At 46.2% G+C, this 25,919-nt stretch overlaps 1 protein-coding gene across 4 annotated transcripts in view; it reads right to left on the bottom strand.

The window, feature by feature from the left end:
- The window catches only part of ARHGAP40 (Rho GTPase activating protein 40), a 64,831-nt gene that overhangs the window by 15,856 nt on the left and 23,056 nt on the right, over nucleotides 1-25,919 (bottom strand). For 3 of the 4 annotated variants that reach the window (XM_060189922.1, XM_060189911.1, XM_060189916.1), the window contains 8 exons: nucleotides 20,270-20,466; nucleotides 14,281-14,498; nucleotides 9,801-9,867; nucleotides 8,775-8,920; nucleotides 4,426-4,591; nucleotides 1,650-1,741; nucleotides 1,134-1,211; nucleotides 653-812 (listed from right to left, as the gene is read on the bottom strand). In XM_060189922.1, coding sequence (XP_060045905.1) covers nucleotides 653-812; nucleotides 1,134-1,211; nucleotides 1,650-1,741; nucleotides 4,426-4,591; nucleotides 8,775-8,920; nucleotides 9,801-9,867; nucleotides 14,281-14,498; nucleotides 20,270-20,363 — 1,021 coding nt within the window. In that variant the 5' untranslated portion in view covers nucleotides 20,364-20,466. The remainder of the gene's footprint in view (nucleotides 1-652; nucleotides 813-1,133; nucleotides 1,212-1,649; nucleotides 1,742-4,425; nucleotides 4,592-8,774; nucleotides 8,921-9,800; nucleotides 9,868-14,280; nucleotides 14,499-20,269; nucleotides 20,467-25,919) is intronic. The other variant, XM_060189928.1, reaches the window with a different exon arrangement.

Genomic DNA, 25,919 nt, shown 5'->3' with positions numbered 1-25,919 from the left:
GGCATGGAGAGAGAGAGAGGGAGAGAGAGAGAGAGAGAGACCTGTAGCACTATTTCACCACTTGCGAAGCTTCTTCTTCCTGCAGATGAGGACCGGGGGGCCTGAACCTGGGTTCTTGTGCATTATAACATGTGTACTCAACCAGGTGTATGCCACTCCCTGGTCTCTCTGATTCACATGCTTGTAAATAGGGCTGCAATAAGCAAAAACTGGAGTTGATTTCTCAGGCTGAGCCCTGAAGCATTGCAGAGAAAGAACTTGCACCTGGGCTTCTCTCAAGCCGACACGTGGAATCTCAGGTGAGTTATATTCTTTAGAGACTTTATAGGGTGGAAAAAGTGCATTCACAGAATCTAGACAGAGAAGGATCTGTGCAGCCAACTCATACAGATGTACATGCATGCATAAGCACAGATGCACAATTAGAAGAAAAAACAGTGGTCCATGTGTGGACTACTAAGAACCACGGTGTACAAAACCTTGCCCTCTACTTCTTCCCTTCACCACACACACACACACACACACACACACACACATACACCCTTCTTTCCAGTCAACTTAAGATCATCGAAAATAGGTCGCATCCAGCCTTTCCACCAAGGCCAAGAGCATCAAGCACTCTAACCACGTAAAAGGGGCTGGCCACACTCACTGGGCACCACAGCGAAGGCCGGGAGGTACTCAGCAGTGAGCAGAGGTGCTGGCAGCTCCCGGATGAACCTTTTGAGCAAATCAGATGCGTCATGGTGATGGACCTCTTCCCAGCTGAAAAGCCCAGAGTAGAACTCTCTCTCCAGCTTTTGTTCTAGTCCCTGGAGGGAGGGAGAGCAAGAAATAATGAGAAGCTGGTGCAAAAGGCAGTACAGTCTGCTCTACTGCTGCTCTGTGTTTCAGTTTCCACATCTGCAGAGTGGGGACAGTTCCAGTAGCCACCTTATAGCGTTAGGAGGAGGGTGGAATGGCCTCACTGTATGAGTCACATAGCCCGCTTCCACCCTCTCAAGCCCTCCTGGAATTCCATGCCCAAAACCAAACCTAAACCGCAGGCCAGCCAAGGACTGAATTCTCTCGGGTTTAATGTGCAAGCGAGGGTGCTGGAAGACACAGCACCCATGTAGGGAAGTCAGACCTACCTTGACCCTGGCCTGGGACCCAGGCACCCTGAGGATGCCCTCTGTGTCCAGCCCTCTCTTTTCCAAACAGGTCAGCAGCTGTAAGAGGGAAAAAAGAACACACACACACACACACACACAAACACACACACACACCATTTAAACCAGAACTACTGCAGAGTGCAATTCAAACCACTGTCTTTGTTGATTTCCCATGAAAACTAGGAAGAGGAGGGGGCTCTCAGAATAAAAGCTTGCCACTTTCATGAGTCAGACTTTGTTCTGACAGTTTTACATGGATTTTTCTCACTGAATTCTTACTAAGAGGAGGATCTTGTCTTTGTATCCCCTCTTCGCAGTTGCTGAAATGCAGGCTCATAAAGGCTCAGAGATTTCAAGTCTCTCAAATAGCAAGCATAGGAATTTGAACCCAGGTCTCCTGATTTTAAACTCTATGCCTCACGCTAGACATCTCCCTGCAAAGCCTCAAGAACCAGCCTCTTCTGAGCTGTATAATCCAAGCTAAAGACAACTTACAGCTTGAAGGACCAGCGGAACCTGGGCGCTGGGGAGGGCTTTGCGGTCAGCTTCCAGCAGGGCATCCAGTGGCATACCAAAGAGGCGAATCTCTGTGAGAAACCAGAAGTATAGGGGCCGGGCGGTGGCGCCCCTGGTCGAGTGCACATGTTACAGAAGTATAGGGGGCTGGGCGGTGGAGCTGCAGGTTAAGTGCATATGGCGCAAAGTGCAAAGGCTGGCGTAAGGATGCCAGTTTGAGCCCCCGGCTCCCCCCCTGCAGGGGAGTAGCTTCACAGAAGCAGTTCTGCAGGTGTCTATCTTTCTCGCCCCCTCTCTGTCTTCCCTTCCTCTCTCCATTTCTCTCTGTCCTATCCAACAACAACAATAGCTATGACAATAATAACTACAATAAGCGCAACAACAAGGGCAATAAAATGGGAAAAATGGCCTCCAGGAGCAGTGGATTCATAGTGCAGGCACCGAGCCCCAGCAATAACCCTGGAGACAAAAAAAAAAAAAAAAAAAAGTAGAAGGACCATTTAAAAAATTATTTATTTCCTTTTGTTGCTTTATTGTTGTAGTTATTATTGTTGTTACTGATGTCGTTGTTGGATAGAACAGACAGAAATGGAGAGAGGAGGGGAAGACAGAGAGGGGGAGAGAAAAATAAATACCTGCAGACCTTCTTCACCACCTGTGAAGCAACTCCCCTGCAGGTGGGGAGCCAGGGGGAGGGGCTCAAATCGGGATCCTTATGCCGGTCCTTGAGCACTTATTTTGCTTCCTGGAGTGACAGCTAAGCTCGAACCTGCCATCTCCCCTCCTTCCAAGGCCCTGCACTTTCTTTCCTTCTGTCTTAATGGGCCTACCCCTTTCTTTGCTAATCCCCTAGCCCTGGTCTTTTCTGCTTTCTTGCCTTTAAAGAAACAATAGAGGGGCTGGGCGGTGGCACACCTGGTTGAGCACATGTTATAATGCTCAAGAACCAGGGTTTGAGCCACCAGCCCCCACCTGCAGAGGGAAAGCTTTGTGAGTAGTGAAGCAGGGCTGCAGATGTCTCTCTTTTTCCCCCTCTCTATCTCCCTTTCCTCTCTCAATTTCTGGCTATCGCTATCCAATAAATAAATAAAGATAATTTAAAAAAAATTTTAAGGGCCAGGTGGCAATGCAACTGGTTGAGCATACATGTTACAATAAGCAAGGACCCAGGTTCAAGCCTCCTACCCCCACCTGCAGGGAAAAAAGCCTCACAAGTGGTGATGCAGTGCTGTAGGTGTCTGTCTTTCTTCATTATTATCATCCCCCATCCCTCTCAATTTCTCTCTGTCTCTATCAAATAAATACATTTTTGAAGTACAAAAGTTTAAGCTTCCATTCACAAGAAGCTTAAAATAAATAAATAGGGCCTGTGGTGGCACACCTGGTTGGGGCGTACATTATAGTGTGCAAGAACCTGGGTTCAAGCCCCTGGTCCCCACCTGCAGGGGAAAAGCTTTGCAAGTGGTGAAGCAGGGCTGCAGGTGTCTATCTTTCTCTCCTCATTTCTGTCTTCCCCTCCTCTCTCCATTTCTCTCTGTCCTATCCAACAACAAGAAGAAAACAAGGGCAACAGAAGGGAATAAATAAATATTGGAAGGAAGGAAGGAAGGAAGAAAGAAAGAAAGAAAATGACTTTCATGTCTGAGGCACCAAAGGTCCTCAATACCCAACACCACCATAAACCACAGTTAAGCAGAGTCCTGGGGATATTTATCCATAAGGAAGAAAATAGTTGGCTAATTAAAAACCATATTTTAAAAGTGTGTTTGATAATGCTGGTGAACGATAACACTGTTTCAAGTTCATTAACCTCTTGTGAATTTTCATTCTTCTACATATACCACAAAAGAAGAGGAATGAGCCTCCCCCACTCCTTACTAGTCAGTCAGGAGAATGGAGGGGCAGCCTTCGTGATGCAGACATAAACAACCTGAAATGCACTGTGTGACAGGCAGGTTTGCCCTCCTGTGCTTTTGCCACTGCCCTGAGGGCAGGCTCCAGACGGTTCTATGAAGATGAGAGACAGGTGACACTTGCCTAGATCAAGCCAAGAGCATAGGCTCCCCGCCAATCTAATCAGTCAGCTAGTCCGCAGCTCCCCCTCAGATACATTGACAGGAGTTAACAATTGTTTTAGGGGTACTTGTTATGTATTAGTATTGTGGGATGGCTGAATGATATAGTAACTGAGAACTGCCAATAGGAAGCACCTGTTATATATGATACTCAAGGACCTGGGTTCAAGCCCCCAACCCCCACCTGCAAGGAGGAAGCTTCACGAGTGGTTAAATAGTGCTGCGGGGCTCTTTCTCCTTCCCTCAGAAATGCCAATAATTCTATGATGTTAAGTAAACATAAAAGGTACACATACGGGACAGGGGTAGATTGCAAAGAGACTCTCATGCCTGAGGCTCTGAAGTCCCAGGTTCAGTCCCCGGCCCCACCATAAGCCAGAGCTGAGCAGTGCTCTGGTGTTTGTCTTTCTCTCTCTGCATCTCTCTCAAAAATAAAATTTAAATTAAAAAAAAAGGTACACATACCCTAAAAAGGAAGGTGATGCACTATGAGTTAACAGCGGCTGTTGTCTTTTTCCTTTTTGTATTTTATTCTATGGACCAAATTCTCCCACATTAAGTAAGAACTGCTTTCAAATGCAGGAAAAAAGGGGGGGAAGCACAACAGAAAAATAAAGAGCAGCTAAGCATGCTTTGGTAGATGATTCCCAAGCAGATCCGTGGGTGAGAAGCCTGCCCACCTGTGGGCCTGCGCTTGCCCGCCTTGTTCCTCTTCAGCTCCAAGCCTAGGACATCACAGAGTGCGGTCAGTTCGATGAGCGCCAGAGCAGGGATCTTCTTCATGTCCTGCAAGGACAGGTCTCCTATCCGTGTCAAGCCGAGTCTGCCTTTGGAGATCCTGAACTTCTAGGAAGGAAGCACAGGAAGTGCTCACATCCTGCACAGGACATGCGTTGAGGTACTGCCATGCTCAACCCCCACCCACCTCAGGCACTTGGGAGTGGGTGAGTAGGGTGGGTAGACAGCTTGAAGGAATCGTGTTGAGATAAGCCAAAAAGAGAAGGATGAATGATGGTCTTAATCATAGACGGAACATAAGAAACAAGAACTGAAAGGGAAAATGCAAAGTGCGACTTGGACTGGGTTTGTGTATTGCATCAAAGCAGATGACTCAGGAAAGAGGGCAGGGAAGGCTGGGTGGGGGTGTTTTGGGGTCCTGGTACAGGGTGGTAGAGAAGGACCCAAGTTGGGAATGAGAGTGTTGTGCAGTCATCTATCATAGTGAGAGGAGAAATTGTGCCCTGGTGTCAATAAGTCTACTGTAAACCATTAATCCCCGAATAAAATGCTCAGAGAAAAAGAGAGGAAGAGGGAAAAAAAGAAGCAAAATGCAGAGGCTCTGGGTTTCATTCTAGCCCAAGTTCTGTTCCTCAGACTGAAGGGAGCCTCCTTCCCAGCCACCTCCAATTCCCCACCTCTACTCATAAAATAATGTCTGGCTTTGAGGAGAGGAAAATGAGCCAAGGGGCTTAAGGGCTCAGAGTGTCAAACATATAGTGAGACCCCAATAAATGGAAGCTGCTTCTATCACTCACATTCTAACATGAAGGGCTGGAGGAAAGGGACCAACCCAGTGGGCCTTTGATCAATGCTTATGTTGTTTCCCCTTATTGCTGTTCTCCCTCATGCCACCTGTCCCAGAGCCCCAGGCTCCAATGCTCTTTCCTTACTCAGAATGGCTACTGAAAAATAAATGGTGCTCTATCTCGCCATCTAGTGGCCACAATGGCATCTGCAGGCAGCTTCATGCATTCTGGCTGTGGAAGGTGAAAAAAAAAGCAAGAGTATCACACGCTTGTGTCCTATTCAAGCTCTTCAATCAAATTAAATAAAAGTTTTTTTTAATCTTAAAAAGAAGTAATGAGGGAGTCTGGCGGTAGCGAAGCGGGTCAAGTGCACGTATCGCAAAGCGTAAAGACTGGCGTAAGGATCCTGGTTTGAGCCCCTGGCTCCCCACCTGCAAGGGCGTCGCTTCACGAGCGGTAGAGCAGGTCTGCAGGTGTCTATCTCTCTCCCCCTCTCTGTCTTCCCCTCCTCTCTCCGTTTCTCTCTGTCCTATCCAACAACGACGACATCAATAACAACAATAATAATAACCACAGCAATGACAAAACAACAAGGGCAACAAAAGGGAATAAATAAATTTTTATAAAAAAATCCTTCCACAAAAAAGAAAATAATTTTTAAAAAAAGAAAAGAAGTAATGAATTAGGTTGTGACCTGAAGTCACACTTGCAAGATTTTAATCCTGATTTTACCCATGAGTTTAAGCAAATCATTTTTCTTTACTGTAACTTGATTTTTTGTGGGTAAAATGAGACTACTAATAATATCTACTTCATAATGATGCTTCACAGTTTAAATCATTTTAAAAGATTTTTGTATTCATTTTTATGTGAGAGACCAGAGCACTGTTCAGCTTTGGCTTAATAATTATTACTATTATGATCATAATGACTGTTATTTTTTATTTGTTCACACAGTTATTGCCAACATAACAGAGTGATTCAAATCATATGTATAACTATTTGGCTGTCATGCCTGATCCACAATAAAAGCTGTCTGTGGTCTCTTCAGCATTACTGATTTTTATAATTCATAATCTAGTGGGGGATCAAATTATCAAGACTGGGAGATAAAATAAGATTAATTATCTCAGATACCCTCAAAAATAGGTATGCAAATGAAACAAATTTTCATTTGATGTGTTGATATTATGGTTACATAAATTACTATCTCTGTGAGAAACTGGGCAGAGTACAAGAAAACACTATTTTTTTTTTTGCAACCTCTTACAAGTTCAAAATTATTTCAAAGACGAAAATTCTATTTGAGAAGGTGCACTACCGAGGTGATCTACCTTGCTTGTCTAAAGTCATGGGCTTTCATTAGGACAGAAGATTATTAACAATTAGAAGTAGAGGGGCGGGGGGGGGTGGCACACCAGGTTAAGTACACATAGTAAAAAACACAAGGACCTGAACAAGAATCCCAGTTCGATCCCCCCTGTCTTCCAACCTGCATGGGGAAGTGACTTCACAAGCGGTGAAGCAGGTGTCCATCTTTCTCTCCCCCTCTCTATCTTCCTATCCCCTTTCTATTTCTCTCTGTCCTATCTAGTAATAATAATAATAATAATAATAATAAAACTGGCCGCCAGGAGCAGTGGCTTCATAGTGCAGGCACCAACCCCCAGCGATAACCCTGGAGGCAAGAAAAAAAAATAGAAGTGGAGGAATTGATGGATGACTCACCCAGTAGAGCACACGTTACCATGTGCAAGGACATGGGTTCAAGTCCCCACCTGCAGGGAGGAATAGTGCTGCAGGTATCTCTCTGTTCTTTATCTCTCTTTGTCTCTCACCCTCTATCCAAAAGACAGAAAGTGTCCAGCAAAAGAATTTATTTGTATAGTGTGCTGCTTTGCAATGTTTATGACCCAGGTGCAAGCCTGCCCCCCACCATATTGAAGGAACTTTTAGTGCTATGGTTTCTCTTCCTCTCTCTCTCTCTCTTTCTCTCTCTCTGTGTGTCTATAAAAGAAAGAGAGAGAGAGGAAGGAAAAAATATGGCAGCCAGCAACAGTGGAGTCATGTAGACACCAAGCCCCAGTTATAATCCTAGTAACAATAACAATAAAAATTTAAATGGGCGGGGAGATAGCTAAGGTTGCATACCTGAGGTCTCCAATGTCCTTGGTTTAAACACCGAAAGAGCCATATGCCAAGGCTAAGCATTGCTTCTCTTATTAGATAAACATCCATCATAGGTAGATATGAAATTGTACATCTATGATTACTATAGTCTTATAAATCAACATTTCCTCGATAAAGTGATCTTAAATAAGTACATACTTTTTAAAGCATAAAAGACATTTTTTATATTTATTTTCCCTTTTGTTGCCCTTGTTATTATTATTTTTTTTAATGAGAAAGATAGGAGGAGAGAGAGAAGGAACCAGACATCACTCTGGTACATGTGCTGCTGGGGATTGAACTTAGGACATCATGCTTTATCCAGTACGCCACCTCCCAGACCACCCTTGTTATTTTTTTATTGTTGTAGTTATTATTGTTGTTATTGATGTCATTGTTGTTGGACAGGACAGAGAGAAATGGAGAGAGGAGGGGAAGACAGAGAGGGGGAGAGAAAGACAGACACCTACAGACCTGCTTCACCGCCTGTGAAGCGACTCCCCTGCACGTGGGGAGCCCGGGGCTCGAACCGGGATCCTTCTGCCGGTCCTTGCACTTTGCGCCATGTGCGCTTAACCCACTGTGCTACCTCCTGACTCCCATAAAAGAAATTCTGTTTGAGAGACAGAAAAATACTTTCCCATTGGAGTGACAGTGACTGGAGGAATGGGAGCAAATTTCCTAAACTTCAGAGAGAAAGCACAGGCCAACAGGTAGGTTCTGGGTCAGGCTGCAGGGCCTCCAGCACTAGCCCTAGGGCCAGCCAGCTCTGTCACATCTCTCTGCATCCCATGTCTCACTTTTCTGTGGTAAAGGAGGGGATGCTTTACCTCACCATCTCCTATGGCTAGGGAAAGAAATAAATCAGTGTATGTGTGGAGCCTCAGGAACCATGACTGGGGCCAGGAAAGCTCTCAGTAAAATGCAACCATGAAGAATCTCTTCCTTTAAACCTGTACCCAGTGAGAGAGGTCAAAATGGTGACTGCTCTTAGGTCAGGAGAATTAATTGGGTACAGACACAGGAAAGCCTTTAGAGTGATGGACATATTCTGCATGTCAATCTGGTTGTTACTACACACCTACCAAGCTGCACATGCTAAATACGTGTGCACCTTGCTGTGGATACTCTTGGTAGCCTGTAGCTCCCTGACCCCTGGTCCCCAACAAGGACAGTCAGCAGTAATTCTCTGTAGTACAAATGAAAGGAATAAGGATTCCACAATGGACCCCTTCCCCAGGTGTCCAATAGCCTGGAAGTGGTGAGGAGGGCAGGGTAGGTGTTGGTGCCTTTGGAAAGGGCTCCATCTCCCACCCTCTGGGCAGCATCCTCACCGGCAGGGAGCCCTGACCGCAGACACAGGTGTCTCCCAGGGGTGTCCTGCCTCTCCGCAGGAGTAACGCAGCTTGTTCTGAGTAGGCAGAGTCCATGTAGAAGGCTTCCTCCCTGCCAGCCTGCACCTGTGGCCCCTCAGGCTCTGCTGTAGTTGTAGGAAACAGAGCAGAGAAGCAATCAGGATCTGCTGTCTCCTACCGCCTCCAAGCCCAGAGCCCTGGGAAAACAGTGCTCAAGCTGTGCCTTTGCTGAAATCAGTAGAAACTATCTAAGAGGAAGGGACTAAGCTCCTGATTCTCAGAAGCAATTTCTTATGTTATGTTATGTTATGTTAATGTTATGTTAATGTTATGTTACATTAATGTTATGTTACGTTACATTATATTATATTCATCATCATCATTATATTTCTTTATTGGGTTATCACTAAGGCTCAGTACAATGAATCCACCATTCCCAGTGCCCATTTTCTTTTTTATTTGATAGGACAGAGAGAAATTGAGAGGGGAGGGGGAGCCTGCATCACTACTCATGAAGCATCCCCAGTAGGGACCAGGGGCTTGAACCTGTGTCCTTGCATATGGTAACATGTGCATTCAACAGGTTACATCACCACCCAGCCCCTGAAAGCAAGTTCTTAGGATAAGAACTCAAGACCTCTACCTCCAGAAGTTACTTCTCAGGTTCAAGGACAACATCTCAGATCAAATCAGTAAGACTGGGTTCAGGTCCATTACTCCAGGGAGTGATTTTCCAGTTCAAGTCCATTGCCTTGTAAGTGGCTTCCTAGCTAAGGCTCATCACCCAGGAAGTGGTTTTCCAGGCTGATGTACATGTGCTTGATGGGAAATACTCAAGGGCCTAACTTGCTCCCTCAAACTTCCTTCCTCTTGCCCTCATGCCTACAAGATGAAGAACCAGCAGCAGGGTAATGGCCAAGGATGTGCACTTCCTCTCTCTTCATCAAGCTGCCCCTCTTTGCCACCTGAGGATTCCCAGCTCCTTGCAGAATGAAGGTCACTTACCTAGAGGAACCTTAGAAGCTCTGGAACTAAGCTGGGTCCATTTCAAACTATTCTCTGAAGACACTGCCTATGCAAATTACAGACAGTCCCACATTAGTCACAGGGGAAACAGATGGTATTCTCACAACCCTGGAAAACAGAAGTCATTCCCAATCCCTCCTTCACAGACTGAGCCGCCAAAGCTCAGCCATCTTGCCTACGATCCTACAGCTTTGAAGTGAGCAGTGGGCACTGGGGCCCAGGCTCATCACCCCCACCCCTTTTTCTTTTTTTCCTTTTAAACAGTCCCACAGCATTTATTGTCATCGGGTTAATAACATAAGGGTAATCAAAACAATATGAACAAATGCTTTAGAACCACATTCCCAACAACACACCTAAAAAAATAAAATAAAATAAAATAAATGCATTGCCTTCTCAACAATTTCTCACATCATCAATCATTTCTGGTTGGAGATACTTTGCAGCAGAGTAATATTATCTCCTCTTAAAATGATCCAACCAGGGCCAGGTGGTGGCACACCTGGTTAAGCACACACATTACAGTGGGCAATGTCCCAGGTTCAAGCTCTTGGTCCCCACTTGCAGGCGGGAAGCTTCACCAGTGGTGAAGTAGGGTTGCAGGCATCTCTCTGTCTCTCTAACTCTCAATCTCTCCTTCCCTCTCGATTTCTGGCTGTGTCTATCCAATAAAAATAATAAATAAAATTAAAAATAAATAAATAGGGGGGCTGGGTGGTAGCACATCGGGTTAGGCACACATGGTGCAAAGCACAAGGGCTGGTGGCATAAGGATCCCAGTTCAAGCCCCCTTTTCCCCATCTGCAGAGGGAGTCACTTCACAAGCAGTGAAGCAGGTCTGCAGGTGTCTATCTTTTCTCTCCCCCTTCTCCCCCTCCTTTCTTGATTTCTCTCTTTCCTATCCAACAACAGCAGCTATAACAACAAGGGCAACAAAATAGGAAAAAAGGCCACCAGGAGCAGTGGATTCATAGTGCAGGCACCGAGCCTCAACGATGATCCTGGAGGCAAAAATAAGTAAATAAATAAATAAAATTTAAAATAAAATTATCTGACCCAGCTGCTTTCTTGACTTCGTTTTACAATGAGTCTCTTCTGTACCATCTAATATGAGGTTCGTTTGTCCATCAAAACCAGTGACGCAGTCCAATGTTCGCATAGCCACTTGCTCATAATGCCGCACTGGAATCCAAGATCTATTCTGCAAGTATCTAAAATACTTTTTGGCCCTGACTACAGTATGCCATGGTGGTGACTCACAAAGACCACACTCAACCACACACAAGTTCAGAAGCGACTTTTGGAGCCCCCAGGTCCATAACCTTTAAGACCTATCATTCTATTTTTTTTTAAATATTTTTATGGGGGCCAGGTGGTAGTACAGCGGGTTAAGTGCACATGGCACCAAGTGCAAGGACTGGCTCAAGGATCCCAGTTGAAGTCCCCGGCTCCCCATCTGCAGGGGGTCGCTTCATGGACAGTAAAACAGGTCTGCAGGTGTCTGTCTTTCTCTCCCCCTTTCTGTCTCCCTTCCTCTCTCAATTTCTCTCTGTCCTATCCAACAACAACATCAATGACAACAATAATAATGACAACAACAAGGGTAACAACAAGGGCAACAAAATTGGTAAAACGGCCTCCAGGAGTAGTGGATTTGTAGCGCAGGCAGTGAGCCCCAGCAATAACCCTGGAGGCAATATATGTATAGGTATAGGTATAGGTATAGGTATAGGTATAGGTATAGGTATAGGTATAGGTATAGGTATAGGTATAGGTATAGGTATAGGTATAGGTATAGGTATAGGTATAGGTATATGTATATATATATATATATATATATATATATATATAATTTTTTTTACTTACTTAAACTGGATAGAGCTAGAAATTGCAAAGGGAGAGGAGATAGAGAGGGGAAGAGACAGAGGGACATCTGAAGACCTGCTTCACCACTCGTGAAGCTTTCTCTCTGTGCATGGAGACCAGGGGCTTGAACCTGAGTCCTTGTGCACTGTGATGTGTGATCATACCCAGGTACGCTGCCACATGGCCCCTACCTACATTCTAATGTCATGTGATGCCACTTCAAATCCATCACAATAAAGAAGATGTCCTCAGCCTGTTGGGTTTCAATCACCAGCAGGATATTAAAAAACAAAAACACTATAGCTATTACAGTTGTACCAAGGCTGATAGTTAACATAGAGAGAATGAAGTTTCAGGCCTACCCAAGGATATACAGTGGCAGCAGACTTATCCATGTCTGTGTACACAGCAGCTAGACCTACACACCACAAGGGAACATACATACTCCATATACATTCCCCTGCATACATACCTATACTCAGGCACACACATGTAGCATTGCAGAATCACTTGACCACTAAGGAAATGATAATAGCACAGACAGGGTCAGCAGTAAGCCCTCTTTCCTTTCTTCTGTTATTTATTTATTAATTATTATTATTTTTTTGCCACCAGGGTTATTGTTGGGGCTCGGTGCCTGCACTATGAATCCACTGCTCCTGGAGGCCATTTTACCCATTTTGTTGCCCTTGTTGTTACCCTTCTTGTTGTTGTTGTTGTTATTGTCATTGCTGTTGTTGTTGTTGGACAGGACAGAGAGAAGCTGAGAGAGAAGAGGAGACAGAGAGAGGGAGAGAAAGACAGACACCTGCAGACTTGCTTTACCAAAACCCATGAAGCGACCCCCACACAGGTGGGGAGCCAGGGGCTCGAATCAGGATTCTTATGCTGGTCTGTGTGCTTTGCTCTATGTGCGCTTAACCCAGGGTGCTACCACCTGACCCCCTATTTATTATTTTTTAATTGCCACCAGGGTTATCACTGGGGCTCAGTGCTGGCATTACAAGTCCACCACTCTTGGCAGCCATTCTTTTTTTTCCTTTTTTCCTTTCTATTTTGTATTTGATAGGACAGAGAGAGATTGAGAGCAGAGGAGGGCATAGGAAAGAGAAAGATGGACACCTGCAGACCTGCTTCACCACTCATGAAGTGTCTCCGCTTCAGGTAGGGAGCAGGGGCTCAAACCTGGCCCCTTGTGCCTGGTACTATGTGTACTTAACCAGGTGTGCCACTGCCCAGGGCCCCTTTTATTTCATTTTATTTATTTTTTTGCCTCTGGGGTTATTGCTGGGGGCTGGGTGCCTGCACTATGAATCCACTGCTCCTGGAGGCCAATTTTTCCCCTTGCTGTTTATTGTTGTTATTATTATTGTCATTGTTGTTGGGTAGAACAGAGAGAAATGGAGAGAGGAAGGGAAGATGAAGAGGGAGAGAGAAAGATAGACACCTGCAGACCTGCTTCACTGCCTGTGAAATGACCCCCCTGCAGGTGGGGAACCAGGGACTCGAACCAGAATCCTTATGCCGGTCCTTGGCTTTGCGCCATGTGCGCTTAACCCATTGTGCTACTGCTTGGTCCCGCCTTTCTTTCTTTCTTTCTTTCTTTCTTTCTTTCTTTCTTTCTTCCCTTCTTTTTATTTATTTTATTTATTTATTTTTGCCTCCAGGGTTACTGCTGGGGTTCAGTGCCTGCTCCATGAATCCACTGCTCCTGGAGGCCATTTTTCCCCCTTTTGTTGCCTCTGTTATTGTAGCCTTATTGTGGTTATTATTGTTATTGTTGATGTCATTCGTTGTTGGATAGAACAGAGAGAAATGGAGAGAGGAGGGGAAGACACAGAGGGGGAGAGAAAGACAGACACCTGCAGACCTGCTTCACCGCCTGTGAAGAGACTCCCCTGCAGGTGGGGAGTAGAGGGCTCCAACCGGGATCCTTAACCTGGTCCTCGCACTTTGCGCCACCTGCGCTTAACCCACTGCGTTACCGCCCAATCCCCCCCTTTCTTTATTTTTAAGACTTATTTTCTTTAATTCATATGAGAAGGGAGTCTGGTGGTGGTGCACCTGGTTGGGTGCACATGTTACCATACATAAGAATCCATGTTCAAGCCTCCAGTCCCCACCTGCAGGGAGGAAACTTCATGAGCAGTGAAGCAGGGCTGCAGGTGTCTCTCTGTCTCTCTCCCTCTCGATCTCCCCTTCTTGTCTCCATTTCTTTCTGTCTCTATCAAATAAATATTTTTAATAATTAAAAATAATAATTCATATGAGGGCAACTTTCACATGAGACAGTGAGGAAAGGGCTGGGGAGGTAGTCCAGCCTGTTAGAACACCAATTTTCATGCCCAAAGACCCAGAGGCCACAGGTTCAATCCCCTGCACCACCTTATGCCAGGTTGAACAGTGCTCTGGTTCTCCCCCCTTCTCTCACCCTCTCATAGTTAATTAATTAAATTAATTAATCTCTAAAGACAGAGAGAGGTCAGGGCACCACTCTGGTATATGTGATGCCAGGAATCAAAGCAGAAACTTAGGGCATGAAGGTCTGCTGCTCTACCCACTGAGCCATTTCTCCAGCCGCATGATCACTTACTTCTGAACTGACGACCCCAAAGATGTCCCTGACATCTCTGACAGGTGCTTTGTGCCGTCTCCGGGCGGAGCAGACATAGATGTTCAGCCTGCGGCACACAGCGGCCACCTGGGTCTGGGTGAGGGTGGACAGGAGCTCCTGGGGATCCCTCTTCAGGCCTCGGTCATCCAGGAGGTCTGCCAGCCCTGTGTCCTGTAGCCACTGTGATTCAGCTTCTCCTTCTGCCAACAGAGGGAGGACATCCGGGTTAACATGCGAAAGCCAAGAATAGAACACACATTCACATGGATGTGAGGAACAGCCACAGATTTGATCATGAGACTCACTCACTAACCCAGTTATTTATTTGTTTATCTGTTTATTTCAGGGCTGAAATGGAGACAGGAAGGGGAGGTAATGAGGGAAAGAAACAGAAAGACACCCTGTGAAGCTTCCCCTCTACAGGTGGAGACCGAAGGCTTGAACCTGGATCCTTGTGTACTATAACATGTACATTCAACATGCACGTGTGACTCTACAACTCCTGGGCCCATGTTTTCATTTACATAAAGAGACAGGGAAAACACTATAGCCACCAGAGCTTCTCCTATTCCCAAAGCACCTCCCAGGTGACACCAGGGTTTAATCCAATCCACACACATGGCAGGCTATGCACCCTCCCTGAACCTTAACCCTTCAACTTATCTCTTCAATGGGGAGAAACTCTAATAAGACAACCAAGGATAAGGATGAATTCTAGTGCCGTTATCCAGTATCTGGATTTTCTCTGGACACAAGACAGGCAGAGGAGTGTCCCCTGTATGTTCATTTTTATTTATTATTAGATAGAGACAGAGAAATTTAGAGAGGAGGAAGAGATGGAGAGGACGAAAGAGATATACCTTCAATCCTGCTGCACCACTTGTGAAGCTTCCCTCCTGCAGGCAGGGATCAGGGGCTTGAACCCAGTTCCTTGTGCACTGTAATGTGTGCACTTAACCAGGTGCATCACAGTAATGTGTGCGCTTAACCAGGTGTGCGCTTATCCTAGTCCCCCTCTGTATGTTCTGACTCTCGACCTCAGCAATGAATTTACTCCTCTCCCAAAGCAACCATCATAGGCTCAGGTAGGCTCAGCTATGCAGAATGGGAAAAGGGTTGGTGTGCTCCTGGGAACTTCCCCTCTGTTTAGGTCTTATATGTTGTGATAAGTATGGAATTATACTTTAGAAGTGATTTTAAATCTTATAAATCACTAGTTTAAAAAAAAGAGCAGGAGGTCGGGTGGTGGTGTACCCAGTTGAGTGCACACATTAACATGCACAAGGACCCAGTTACAAGCCTCTGGTCCCCACCTGCAGGGAGGGAGGAAGCTTCAGGAGCAGTAAACTGGTCTGCAGGTCTCTCTCTCTCTTCCCCTCTGTGTCTCCCCCTCCCCTCAGTGTTATCAAATAAAATAGAGATGAAGGAAGGAAGGAAGAAAGGAAAGAAGGAAGGAAAAATGGTCACTAGGAGCAGTGGATTCATAGTGGCAGCACTGAGCCCCAGCGATAACCCTGGTGGAAAAAAAAAAAAAAACTTTATATGTTGGAATAGTTCCCTCAGCTGTGCTTTGGAAGGAAACTGTGGTCCTACAGCAAAGCCATGACCCAGATGTGTCAAGATGGCAGGTGCTAGGTCTCACTCCCAAATTCCTGCCCCTTAGAGAATCCTATGAAAGGAAAGGTCTCAAAGGACTTCCTGAGGCGGGGCTACAGAGCAGCAGCAGCTGTGTTTCTCTCCTCTCCTCTCCCAGGTCAACTAGGAATACCAAAGGAGATCACCTGGGACCACAGCAAGACAGGACTAGAACGACTTCAGGAACCCATCAAATCACCTGTGAGTGCAAACACGTGTGGCTCGTGGACAGCGAGGAGCCTAGGGAGAGATTAAGTGGCTGGTAACCGCCAGGCTAGCTTGGTGGGTGGGAGAGAGATGACCAGGGACTCATGGGTGAGTGGGACGCAGTTCAATCTTTATTGATGAGGAATGCAGTACAAGCTATCTAATCTAATCTCTCTTCATTAGAAAGCCCTGTCCTTTATATCTCCTGAGGCGGAAGAGGATGTACGTAGGATAAGGGGTGGGGAGAAGGAAAAAGCATGCGAACCAGTGGGGATTAAATGGTGGAAAACAGGATGTGACTAGGAGAGGGGGCGGAGTGGAAAAGAGCGTGAACCAGTGGGGACTAAACCAATGCGAACAAAACAATGATAATGTAAATAGGCCACAGCGTCAAGCAAAGCAGCAGAAGGGGTCTTAGAAGCAGAATTTAGAAGCAGACCAACAGGTAACAGTCTGGCAGTTTACCAGTTGAGACACTACCTCTAGTCTGTTTCACCAACAAGAAGACAGCTGAAGGGAGGAGAGGACTCCCCTAAAAATCAGCAAATGCAACTGTGAGTCTCCATGGCTACTGCCCTCAGAGCAGTGGGGGGGGGGTGTCACATGTGCTGATACCAGGGGACAGAGAACTAATGAGGAAACTCAGAAGATCTATACCTCAGTGGCCTATCGGTGGGGCTGTGAAAGTTCTTTGCATAACCACTGGATTATCTCTGCCCCACCCTGCTTTATCTCTTGGTCAGGAGTCAGTGATTAAACTAAGAAGCCTACTTACAGTTTAAAAGCCCTCAGGCTCCCATAGCCTACAGGGAGGAAAAAGAACCAAATTTCTGTCCCTGAGGTTCAGGCCCAGGACCATGGAATCTGTACTTGAAACATCCTTCCATACAACTTTAATGCCATGGACTCTCTAGGTTACCTGTGCCCAGCATTGACCAAGTTAGTCCACCTGGCACCAGTGATTTTAAAAGACCGAAACTGCTGGAGCTGGGTGCTGCCACACCTGGTAAGGTGCACACATTATAGTGCTCAAGGACCCAGGTTCAAACCCTGGTCCTCTCCTGCAGGAGGGAAGCTCCACTAGCAGTGAAGCAGTGCTGCGGGTATCTCTATCTCTATCTCCCCTTTCCCTTTCAATTTCTTTTTTTTTAAGTTTTATTTTTTCATTTTTGTTGCCCTTGTTTTTTTATTGTTGTTGTAGCTATTATTGTTGTTGTCATTGATGTCATTGTTAGATAGGACAGAGAGAAATGGAGAGGAGGAGAAGAGAAAAAGGGGGAGAGAAAGATAGACACCTGCAGACCTGCTTCACTGCCTGGGAAGGGGCTCCCCTGCAGGTGGGAAGCCGGGGGTTAGAACTGGGATCCTTACGTTGCTCCTTGCACTTTGCACCACGTGAGCTTAACCCGCTGCTCTACCACCAGACTCCCTACCTTTCAATTTCTATTTAAATAAAACTTAAAATTTTATAGTCATATCTTGATGCTACCATGGGGGAGAAGGACCTCCTAAAATCACCTCTCAGGATTGACACTCCATGCTTGGTGACTCTTAAGCAGACTGTCAAGCCATCAGGATGTCTGAATTGCCAGGCTGAATCATGTGCAAGATTCAACAGGAACCAGCCTACTGAATCATATCCAAGCCCAAAAGGGTTCCCTATGCATTGGCATGTGAGAATGTGCTGGGTTCTATTCCAGGCCCTCTGGATACAGTGTGGCCAAAGGGTGGACAATGTTCCTGACCTTGTGATGTGTACCTTCTAGTGACAACAAGACAACAACAATAGACACAGCCACAATGTGATGAATACCATGTAGTCGTTAGCACCCTCCCAAAGGGCTGGGAGCAAGAGAGTGAGTGTCAACAGTGATGGTGGCATTGGAGCCCTGGCCTGTTTGGAGAGAACAAGCCAAGGAGGTCCCTGAGAAGAGATCACTCCAGGCAGGAACAGGGAACACAGAGGTCCTGAGCCAGGGTGTGCTTTCAAAGCTGAGAAAGTAAGGAGAGGGGACCGGGCAGTGGCAAACCCAGTTAAACGCACAAAGTACAAAGCATAAGGATCTAGGCTCAAACTCTCGCTCCTCACCTGCAGGGGGGACACTTCATAAGCAGTGAAGCATGTCTACAGGTATCTCTCTCTCTTTCTCCCTCTTTGTCTTACCCTTTTCAGTTTCTCTCTGTCCTATCAAATAAAATGGGAAAAAAAATGCCTGCCAGGAGCAGTGGATTCATTGTGCCAGCACCGAGCCCCAGCAATAATCCTGGAGGCAGAGAGAGAGAGAGAGAGAGAGAGAGAGAGAGCAAGATCAGAAGAGAAAACACAAGTAGAACCTGAACTGGAATTGGCATATTACACCAAAGTAAAGGGCTCTGGGGTGGGTAGGGGGAAGAATACAGGTCCAAAAAGAATGACAGAGGACCTAGTGGGGGTTGTACTGTTATGTGAAAAACTGAGAAAAGTTATGCATGTACAAACTATTGTATTTACCGGTGAATGTAAAACATTAGTTCCCCAATAAAGAAGTTTTTTTTAAAAAAAAGCAAGGGGAGTCGGGCGGTGGCGCAGTGGGTTAAGCGCACGTGGCGCAAAGCGCAGGGACCGGCATAAGGATCCAGGTTCGAGCCCCCGGCTCCCCACCTGCAGGGGAGTCGCTTCATGGGTGGTGAAGCAGGTCTGCAGGTGTCTATCTTTCTCTCCCCTCTCTCTCTGTCTTCCCCTAATCTCTCCATTTCTCTCTGTCCTATCCAACAACAAAGCAACGTCAACAATGGCAATAGTAACCACAACGAGGCTGCAACAACTAGGGCAACAAAAAGGGGGAAAAATGGCCTCCAGGAGCGGTAGATTCATGGTGCAGGCACCGAGCCCAGCAATAACCCTGGAGGAAAAAAAAAAAAAAAGCAAGGAGACTTGAGTGGTAGAAGTTGAATGACAGGAAGGCGGGGTGGGGTGGGAGGCGACAAGGCCAATTCTGTAAAGCCTGTAGCCTAGAATATGCTGGTTTTCTGTGTCCTGTAATTCTTTGACTCTTGCCCTTTTAAGAGGTGGCATCTAATTCCCCTCCCCCTGTAGAGGCTAGACATAGGCAAATAGGAGTCAGCACAAATGATGCTGCCTTTCTTACAAAACTGGGTCATGAACATTAAGACAGCTTTAACTTTCTTTCTATCTATCTATCTATCTATCTATCTTCTATCTATCTATCTTCTATCTATCTACCTATCTATCTCTCCATATCTCCTATTATTTTGAAACCTAGGAAAACCTGGATCACATGCTGAGGCCAACAATAATTTTTCCAGGTGACAGTCCCAGGAGAGACTGAGTTGACAGTCACATCCACCTAGGAGTGAGAGATCCTTTGAGTCTCTAAGTGAGAACTGGTCATCTTCCAGGACAATGTGACCTATTCATCACCACAACCATAGTAATTGTTGCCTTTGATGGTTATGTTTGGGGTGGTATGTTACACAGGAATGGACAACAGGACACTAGTTTAATTACTTTGGAGAGAGATGGGGAGACACTGGGGGATTCTGAGCAGAGGACTGAGAATTTCATTCCATGATTAGTTCCACAAGTGGACCTTGTTCTAGGCCCGCTATTGTAGTTCTAGTACCTAAAACAGCTGCTTGACAAGTGATTTACTAAATGAACTCCTTTAAAGGTGGGTGCAATGTAATTAATGTTCTTAAAAGATCATTTGGGGGGGTCACTTGGAGATGACACACCTGTTTGATAGTATACATTACAATATGCAAGGGTTCGAGGTCCTGGTCCCCACCTACAGGGACGAAGCTTCACTAGCAGTGAAACAATGCTGTGGGTCTCCGTCTCTCTCTCTCTCTCTCCTCCCTCCTTTCCTCTCCTTTTTTTTTTTTTATCTCCCCTTCACTCTCAATTTCTGTCTTCAAGAAAAATACAAATATTTTTTTAAAATCACTTTGACTATTTCCTGTAGAGAAAACAAGAACAAATCAGTAAGATAGGACAGAAGTCCAGGTAGGAGAGAAAGCTCTTGCATGCTCTAAGTCATTCTGAACCTTCACATATCTCTACCCCCCCACCCCCTGGAATCAGACCCTCCCTCTGCACCCCCAGTTCCCAGCCAGGGCACCTCACCCTCAGAGAATCTGCCTTCGCCTCCATTGCCATCCTCTTCTTTCAGCTCATGTTTCTGCTGGATCCGCTCTACCTCCATCCAAAAGCCATCCATGGACAAACTCTCTGTTGAGGACAGCTGGGAACATTCTGCAGGGTGTGCTAGAAGGGGGTGCTTCTGAAGAAGCCCATTTCTTTGGCCTGAAGAGGGGCTGGAGCTGCGGCAAGTGGGAAAGAGAAGGGAATTCCAGTTAAGCTCTGCCCAGGATGAGGTCTGATCTGAGGTGCTGAGGTTCTCTAGGAACCTGCAGGAGCTGGGAGAGCACCCCAGACATGTCTCTCACTGACAGACACAAAACTGGTCTCAACCAATTGACTGGTTTACCTGCTGCCCCTTCAGAGTCTCTCAGAGACAAATGAAATTACATAGGTTAATGAGAAAGGGCCAGTCACCTCTGTTGCTTTTCATCCTCTTTGGCAAGGTAAATAGCCTACAATACCCAGTGTAAGCAAACACAGCAGGGCTCCAGGCTTAGAACAAAGTAGATACCACACATAGGAAAAAAAAATTATAGAAACTGGGATCTGGATGATACTATTAATGAGTAGGTGAATCCCAGAGAGTCAACCTCATAGTGTTTTGTTGTTTATTATTGGGTAGAGACAGAGAAATTGAAAGGGGGGGAGGAGATAGAGAGGGAGATGCTTTACCACTTGGGAGGCTTCCTCCCCTGCAGGTGGGGACCAAGGGCTTGAATCTGGGTTCTTGCGCACTGTAATGTGAGTGCTTAACCAGGTGTGCCACCGTCTGACCTTGCCTTCACAGTGTTTTTTTGTTTTTTTAAATCCTCATCTAGAGAGGCCTCACTTTTTTTTTTTTTACTCTACCCAATCTCTTCCTCCTCCCTCCCCTTTTTTTGGGTGGTGTACCTGGGTGATTTCTTTTTCCTTTCTTTCTTTTTTTTTTTTTTTTGCCTCCAGGGTTATTGCTGGGGCTCTGTGCCTGCACTACGAATCCACTGCTCCTGTGGCCATTTTTTTTTTCAATTTTTTTAATAGGGCAGAGAGAAATTGAGAGAGGAGGGGGAGATAGGGGGTAAGAAAGACACCTGCAGAACTACTTTACCACTTGTGAAGCGACCCCTTTGCAAGTGGAGAGCCGGGGCTCAAACTGGGATCCTTGTTCAGGTCCTTATGCTTCATACTATGTGCGCTTAACCCAGTGAGCCACCACCCGACCCCCACCTGGGTGATTTCACAGCTCCTGAAGACTCTTCCCCCCCTTTTTTTTTTTTTAAAAAAAACCCTCAAATCAAAACAGAGAAAGAAAACAAAACAGGAAGATAAAGAAGGGAAAAGAGAGGCGAGAAAATACAACACTACTCCCTCACTCCTGAAGCATCCCCTGGTGTCATGCCTGGTACTCTAGGTGGTGGTTGGGCTTGAGCGACCTCCTTGCCTTTCTGACAGATGCTAGGAGTTGCTTCTATTTAGCAATACCACAAGTGACACCACAACAGACACTCTCACATCTAATGTCGTGTACTTTTATCTAATGGTAACCTTAGGAAAGATTGTTGGAAGTTGAAGTGCAACATCAGAAGGTTTGTGAAAATTTGATACTTCTAGCCAAATGGCCACCCTAAATTTGTTCTCTTGTATGTGATTGTTTGCTGTTTTTGTGAGCCAAGACAATGTTTCAGTTTCGTTCCTGTCACTAACTTGGCCTCTATTTTATGGGGTCCTGTGCCCTAGAGTCCATGAAGCTCTATTTCAACCTTAGCCTGAGACTTCACCCATTAATACACACACACCCTAATTTCTGGAGGTGTGACCCAGAACCCAAGGCCAGGTTCATGAACACAGTCTATGCAGTCACATGAAGTCTCACTTACATATTTAATTTAATTTAATATTTTAGAGAGAGACAGAGAGGGTAGAGAGAAAGAAAGAGACCACAGAACTGAAGATTCCTTCAGTTTGGTAGAGAATGGGCTCAACCTGAGGTAAACACATGGCAAAGCAACACACTATCCAAGTGAGCTATTTCACTGCTCAAGACCCCACTTTTAGAAGAGTCTCATGGTAGACTTAAAAGCTTCACAAGCAGCATCCTGCAACTAATTTTTAAAAAATTTTTAAATACTTATTTTCCCTTTTGCTGCCCTTATTGTTTTTTATTATTGTTGTAGTTATTATTGCTATTGTTATTGATGTTGTCATTGTTGGATAGTGTTGGTATGCTTCATATCGGTTTGGTCTCACTCCCCCCTTCCCCCCCCCCAGCCTCTGGGAGATTGTGGTTTAGTCTTTGCCTTTTCGCGCTTCTCCCTTCTCCCTGCCCCTACCCTACGTACTTCCTGAATTCCTGTGCCCCCAGAGGAGAAAGATGGAGGATGACATGGTGTGGTGATTAGATTAGACTAGTTTTTGAATCGTTGTTCCTGAATAAAGAAATACAGCTAATGCTCAGCCGTGTGTCCTCGAGTCTCTGTCTACTGCCGCGAAGCTATCCCGGCCTACTGGCGCCCCGAACTCTGATGACATATGGCGCTCAATGTGGGACCTAACCTGCGCATCCCCCAGATAAGTGAATCCATTATGGGCTGCTTTTCTGACTGTGAAGAGGTTTCCAAAGGCCTCTGCCCTTACTTCATGAGACTGTTTTTCTGTTTCTGGAACATTTCTCTCTGGGCCACACACTGCTTTCCGCCTGCCGCCCGCCCACATGAACCAGATCGCAGCCGCGTGGTGCAGGGCATTGGGCACGGGCTCCCTCCACACTGCTCGGCCACTGGGAGCAGGGCAGCAGACATGGCGGGCAGGGCTGCAGCCTATCCTGGCTGCTACTCCAGGGCACCTCGGCCCTTGCCTTCTGCACGGCTGTCCCATCCGCCCTCCTGCTATGAAGTCTGGGTAGATCCCAGACCACCTGGAGACCGGGGGCTCCCTGCCGGGACTGGGCCCCCTGGCCGAGATCCCCAACTCGGCTCTGAAGTCAGAAAAGCTAGAATACACAGAGATTCCTGCAGAGATTGCAACCTACAATTCCTGGAGCTGAAGTTGCGCAAGAAGCCACCACCGGACAACGCACCGCCGAACAACTAGACAGTACAGATCTAAATTCGTGTTTAAAATGACATGTCTTCGTAACAAAAGTTTTTCTCCTTGTGTATTTGAAAACCATGTTTATGTGTGTGTTCAAATATGGGCAGGGTAGATAGCACAATGGTTATGCTAATGATTCTCATGCCTGAGGCTTTTTTCCCCATGGTTCTGTTTACCTTTCCACATTTTATTGTTTAAACTTTAAACAACCTTAAAATCATACTAAAAAAGGCTTCAAATTGTAATAGAGTTATCAATTGTGGTAAACTTCTAACCTGCTACAAGTTTTGTTTCATAGTAAGTTAATTGCAGCGGTCAAGTTCTCTACAAAAAAGTAGAATTCCAACGGCTGACCTTCCTCATGCAACAATTCACACCCCCCGGCAATTCTTCGGTGGACATCTGCTTTGAACTGGCACTTCTATCGGACTTACTGGTACACAACCCTACAGTAGCTTCCCTTTATGCTGCTGGGTTTCTCAAAAACTGACTGCAGCCAGCTGCCTTGGGACTCTAGGCCATACCCTCCCTCCATGCTAGATAATGCCCACAGAGGCAAAAAATGCCCGTCGAAGCAAGTAACACCCTCCAGAGGCAAGAAAAGTCCACAGAGGCAGCAAATGTTCTTTAGCTGATAAGCCTTTCCCACAGAGGCAAAAAATGCCCCCTCAGGCCTTCCCTTGGCAGCACACTGGTTCTTGTTGCTCGCTTACTTGTTCCTCCATGTTTGTGCCAGTTTCTTTTTTGAAAATGCCTGTATGATGATATAGGTTTCTGTTCACCCCACACTGCTGATACTATGGTCAATTAGTTAAAAAGAAAAGGGGGAATTGTTGGTATGCTTCATATTGGTTTGGTCTCACTCCCTCCCCCCCCCCCCCGCCTCCGGGAGACTGTGGTTTAGTCTTTGCCTTTTCGCGCTTCTCCCTTCTCCCCACCCCTACCCTACGTACTTCCTGAGTTCCTGTGGCTGCCGCAGGAGGAGAAAGATGGAGGACGACATGGTGTGGTGATGGTGTGGTGATTAGATTAGTTTTTGAATCGTTGTTCCTGGATAAAGAAATACAGCTTCTCTGCTCAGCCATGTGTCCACGAATCTCTGTCTACTGCCGTGAAGCTAGCCTGGCCTACTGGTGCCCCAAACTCTGATGACAGAATAGGACAGAGAGAAATGGAGAGAGGAGGGGAAGACAGAGAGGGGGAGAGAAAGATAGACACCTGCGGACCTTCACCACCTGTGAAGTGACCTCCCTGCAGGTGGGGAGCCAAGGGTTCAAACCGGGATCCTTGAGCCGATCCTTGCGCTTTGCACCATGTGTTCTTAACCCACTGCACTACCGCCCAACTCCCTCTTAATTGTTTTTAAACAAGAGGCCTCTGAGCTCGTTTTGTGCATGGCCTGATCTTACTCACAGACCCTGGCTTGTGCCCATTTCCCAGAGCCCCGTGTACACAATGAGTTAGATCCCGAGTTAGAAAAACTCCCATCTAAAAAACATACTCAAGTATGAGAAAGCAGTAAGAAATCACGAGTCTGCCAGTGCCCGCAGGAAGAGGCAGGCCACACAGCCTCTCCCGGGTAACAGCTTGGCCTTTTGCATGGAGCAGAAGTTTAACTGGAGACTAATTCCCAGTTAATTATAAAATTGGCTGGTCTGCTCTATTTATGCTCTTGGAGAAAATGCTAGTCAGAGCCCCCTCTGGCAAACCGTTTGCTACCCCCTGCTGGCACCCAGTTCTGTTCCTTTAGTTGCTCTGTGATTCACTTGGAAATTACCAGCATCTGTGTGTTTTTGTGACAATTTAAAAACTGCGGTGACTGAACCAAAACAAAAGTTGTCAACTGTGTCACCATTCTGACAGCTGAACAGAGGGGAGCAATAATTTCTCCAGGCAAACTGTCTGAGGAGGTCAGGAGAAGGGTGCAGGGAAAACAGAAGTTAAGCCCTAACAGCTTTTTTAATTTTCCCTTTTGTTGCCCTTGTTCAACATTGATGTCATTGTTGTTGGATAGGACAGAGAGAAATGGAGAGTGGAGGGGAGGACAGAGAGGGGGAGAGAAAGATAGACACCTGCAGAGCTGCTTCATCGCTTGTGAAGTGACTCCCCTACAGGCGGGGAGCTGGGGGCTCAAAGCAGGATCCTTACACTGGTCCTTGCATTTTGTGCCACGTGTGTATAACCCGCTGCGTCACCACCTGACTCCCAACCCTAACAGTTCTAAAGATGATGTTGTTCCACGATCACATTTGTGATGTGGCAATGAGTCTCCTTATAGGCAGTTCCCCATTTGCTCTTCATTTGTGACTTCCCTCCACTGAACAGATGCATTCTCTCCCACTCACACATCCCCAGATGTTAGATGCACATAGTCCATACCACCCCCCCAGGCCTCAGATGTTATGATGCATTGGGTTGAGGCAAATGAAGGGTAGGAAGCAGGGCCCTGAGATCAGAGACTGAAAGGCAATCTCCGGATGCCACATCCTCATGCAGAGCAGAGTCTGAAGCTCAGCAAACAGCTGCAAGACCAGGGTGAAGTACTTTGGAGGGGGAGTGGCAG

The sequence above is a fragment of the Erinaceus europaeus genome, chromosome 1 (genome assembly GCF_950295315.1).
Source record: "Erinaceus europaeus chromosome 1, mEriEur2.1, whole genome shotgun sequence".
In the NCBI taxonomy this organism is placed as follows: Eukaryota; Metazoa; Chordata; class Mammalia; order Eulipotyphla; family Erinaceidae; genus Erinaceus; species Erinaceus europaeus.
Note: the sequence above shows the minus strand (reverse complement) of the source record. Positions and strands in the feature narration are given on the sequence as shown.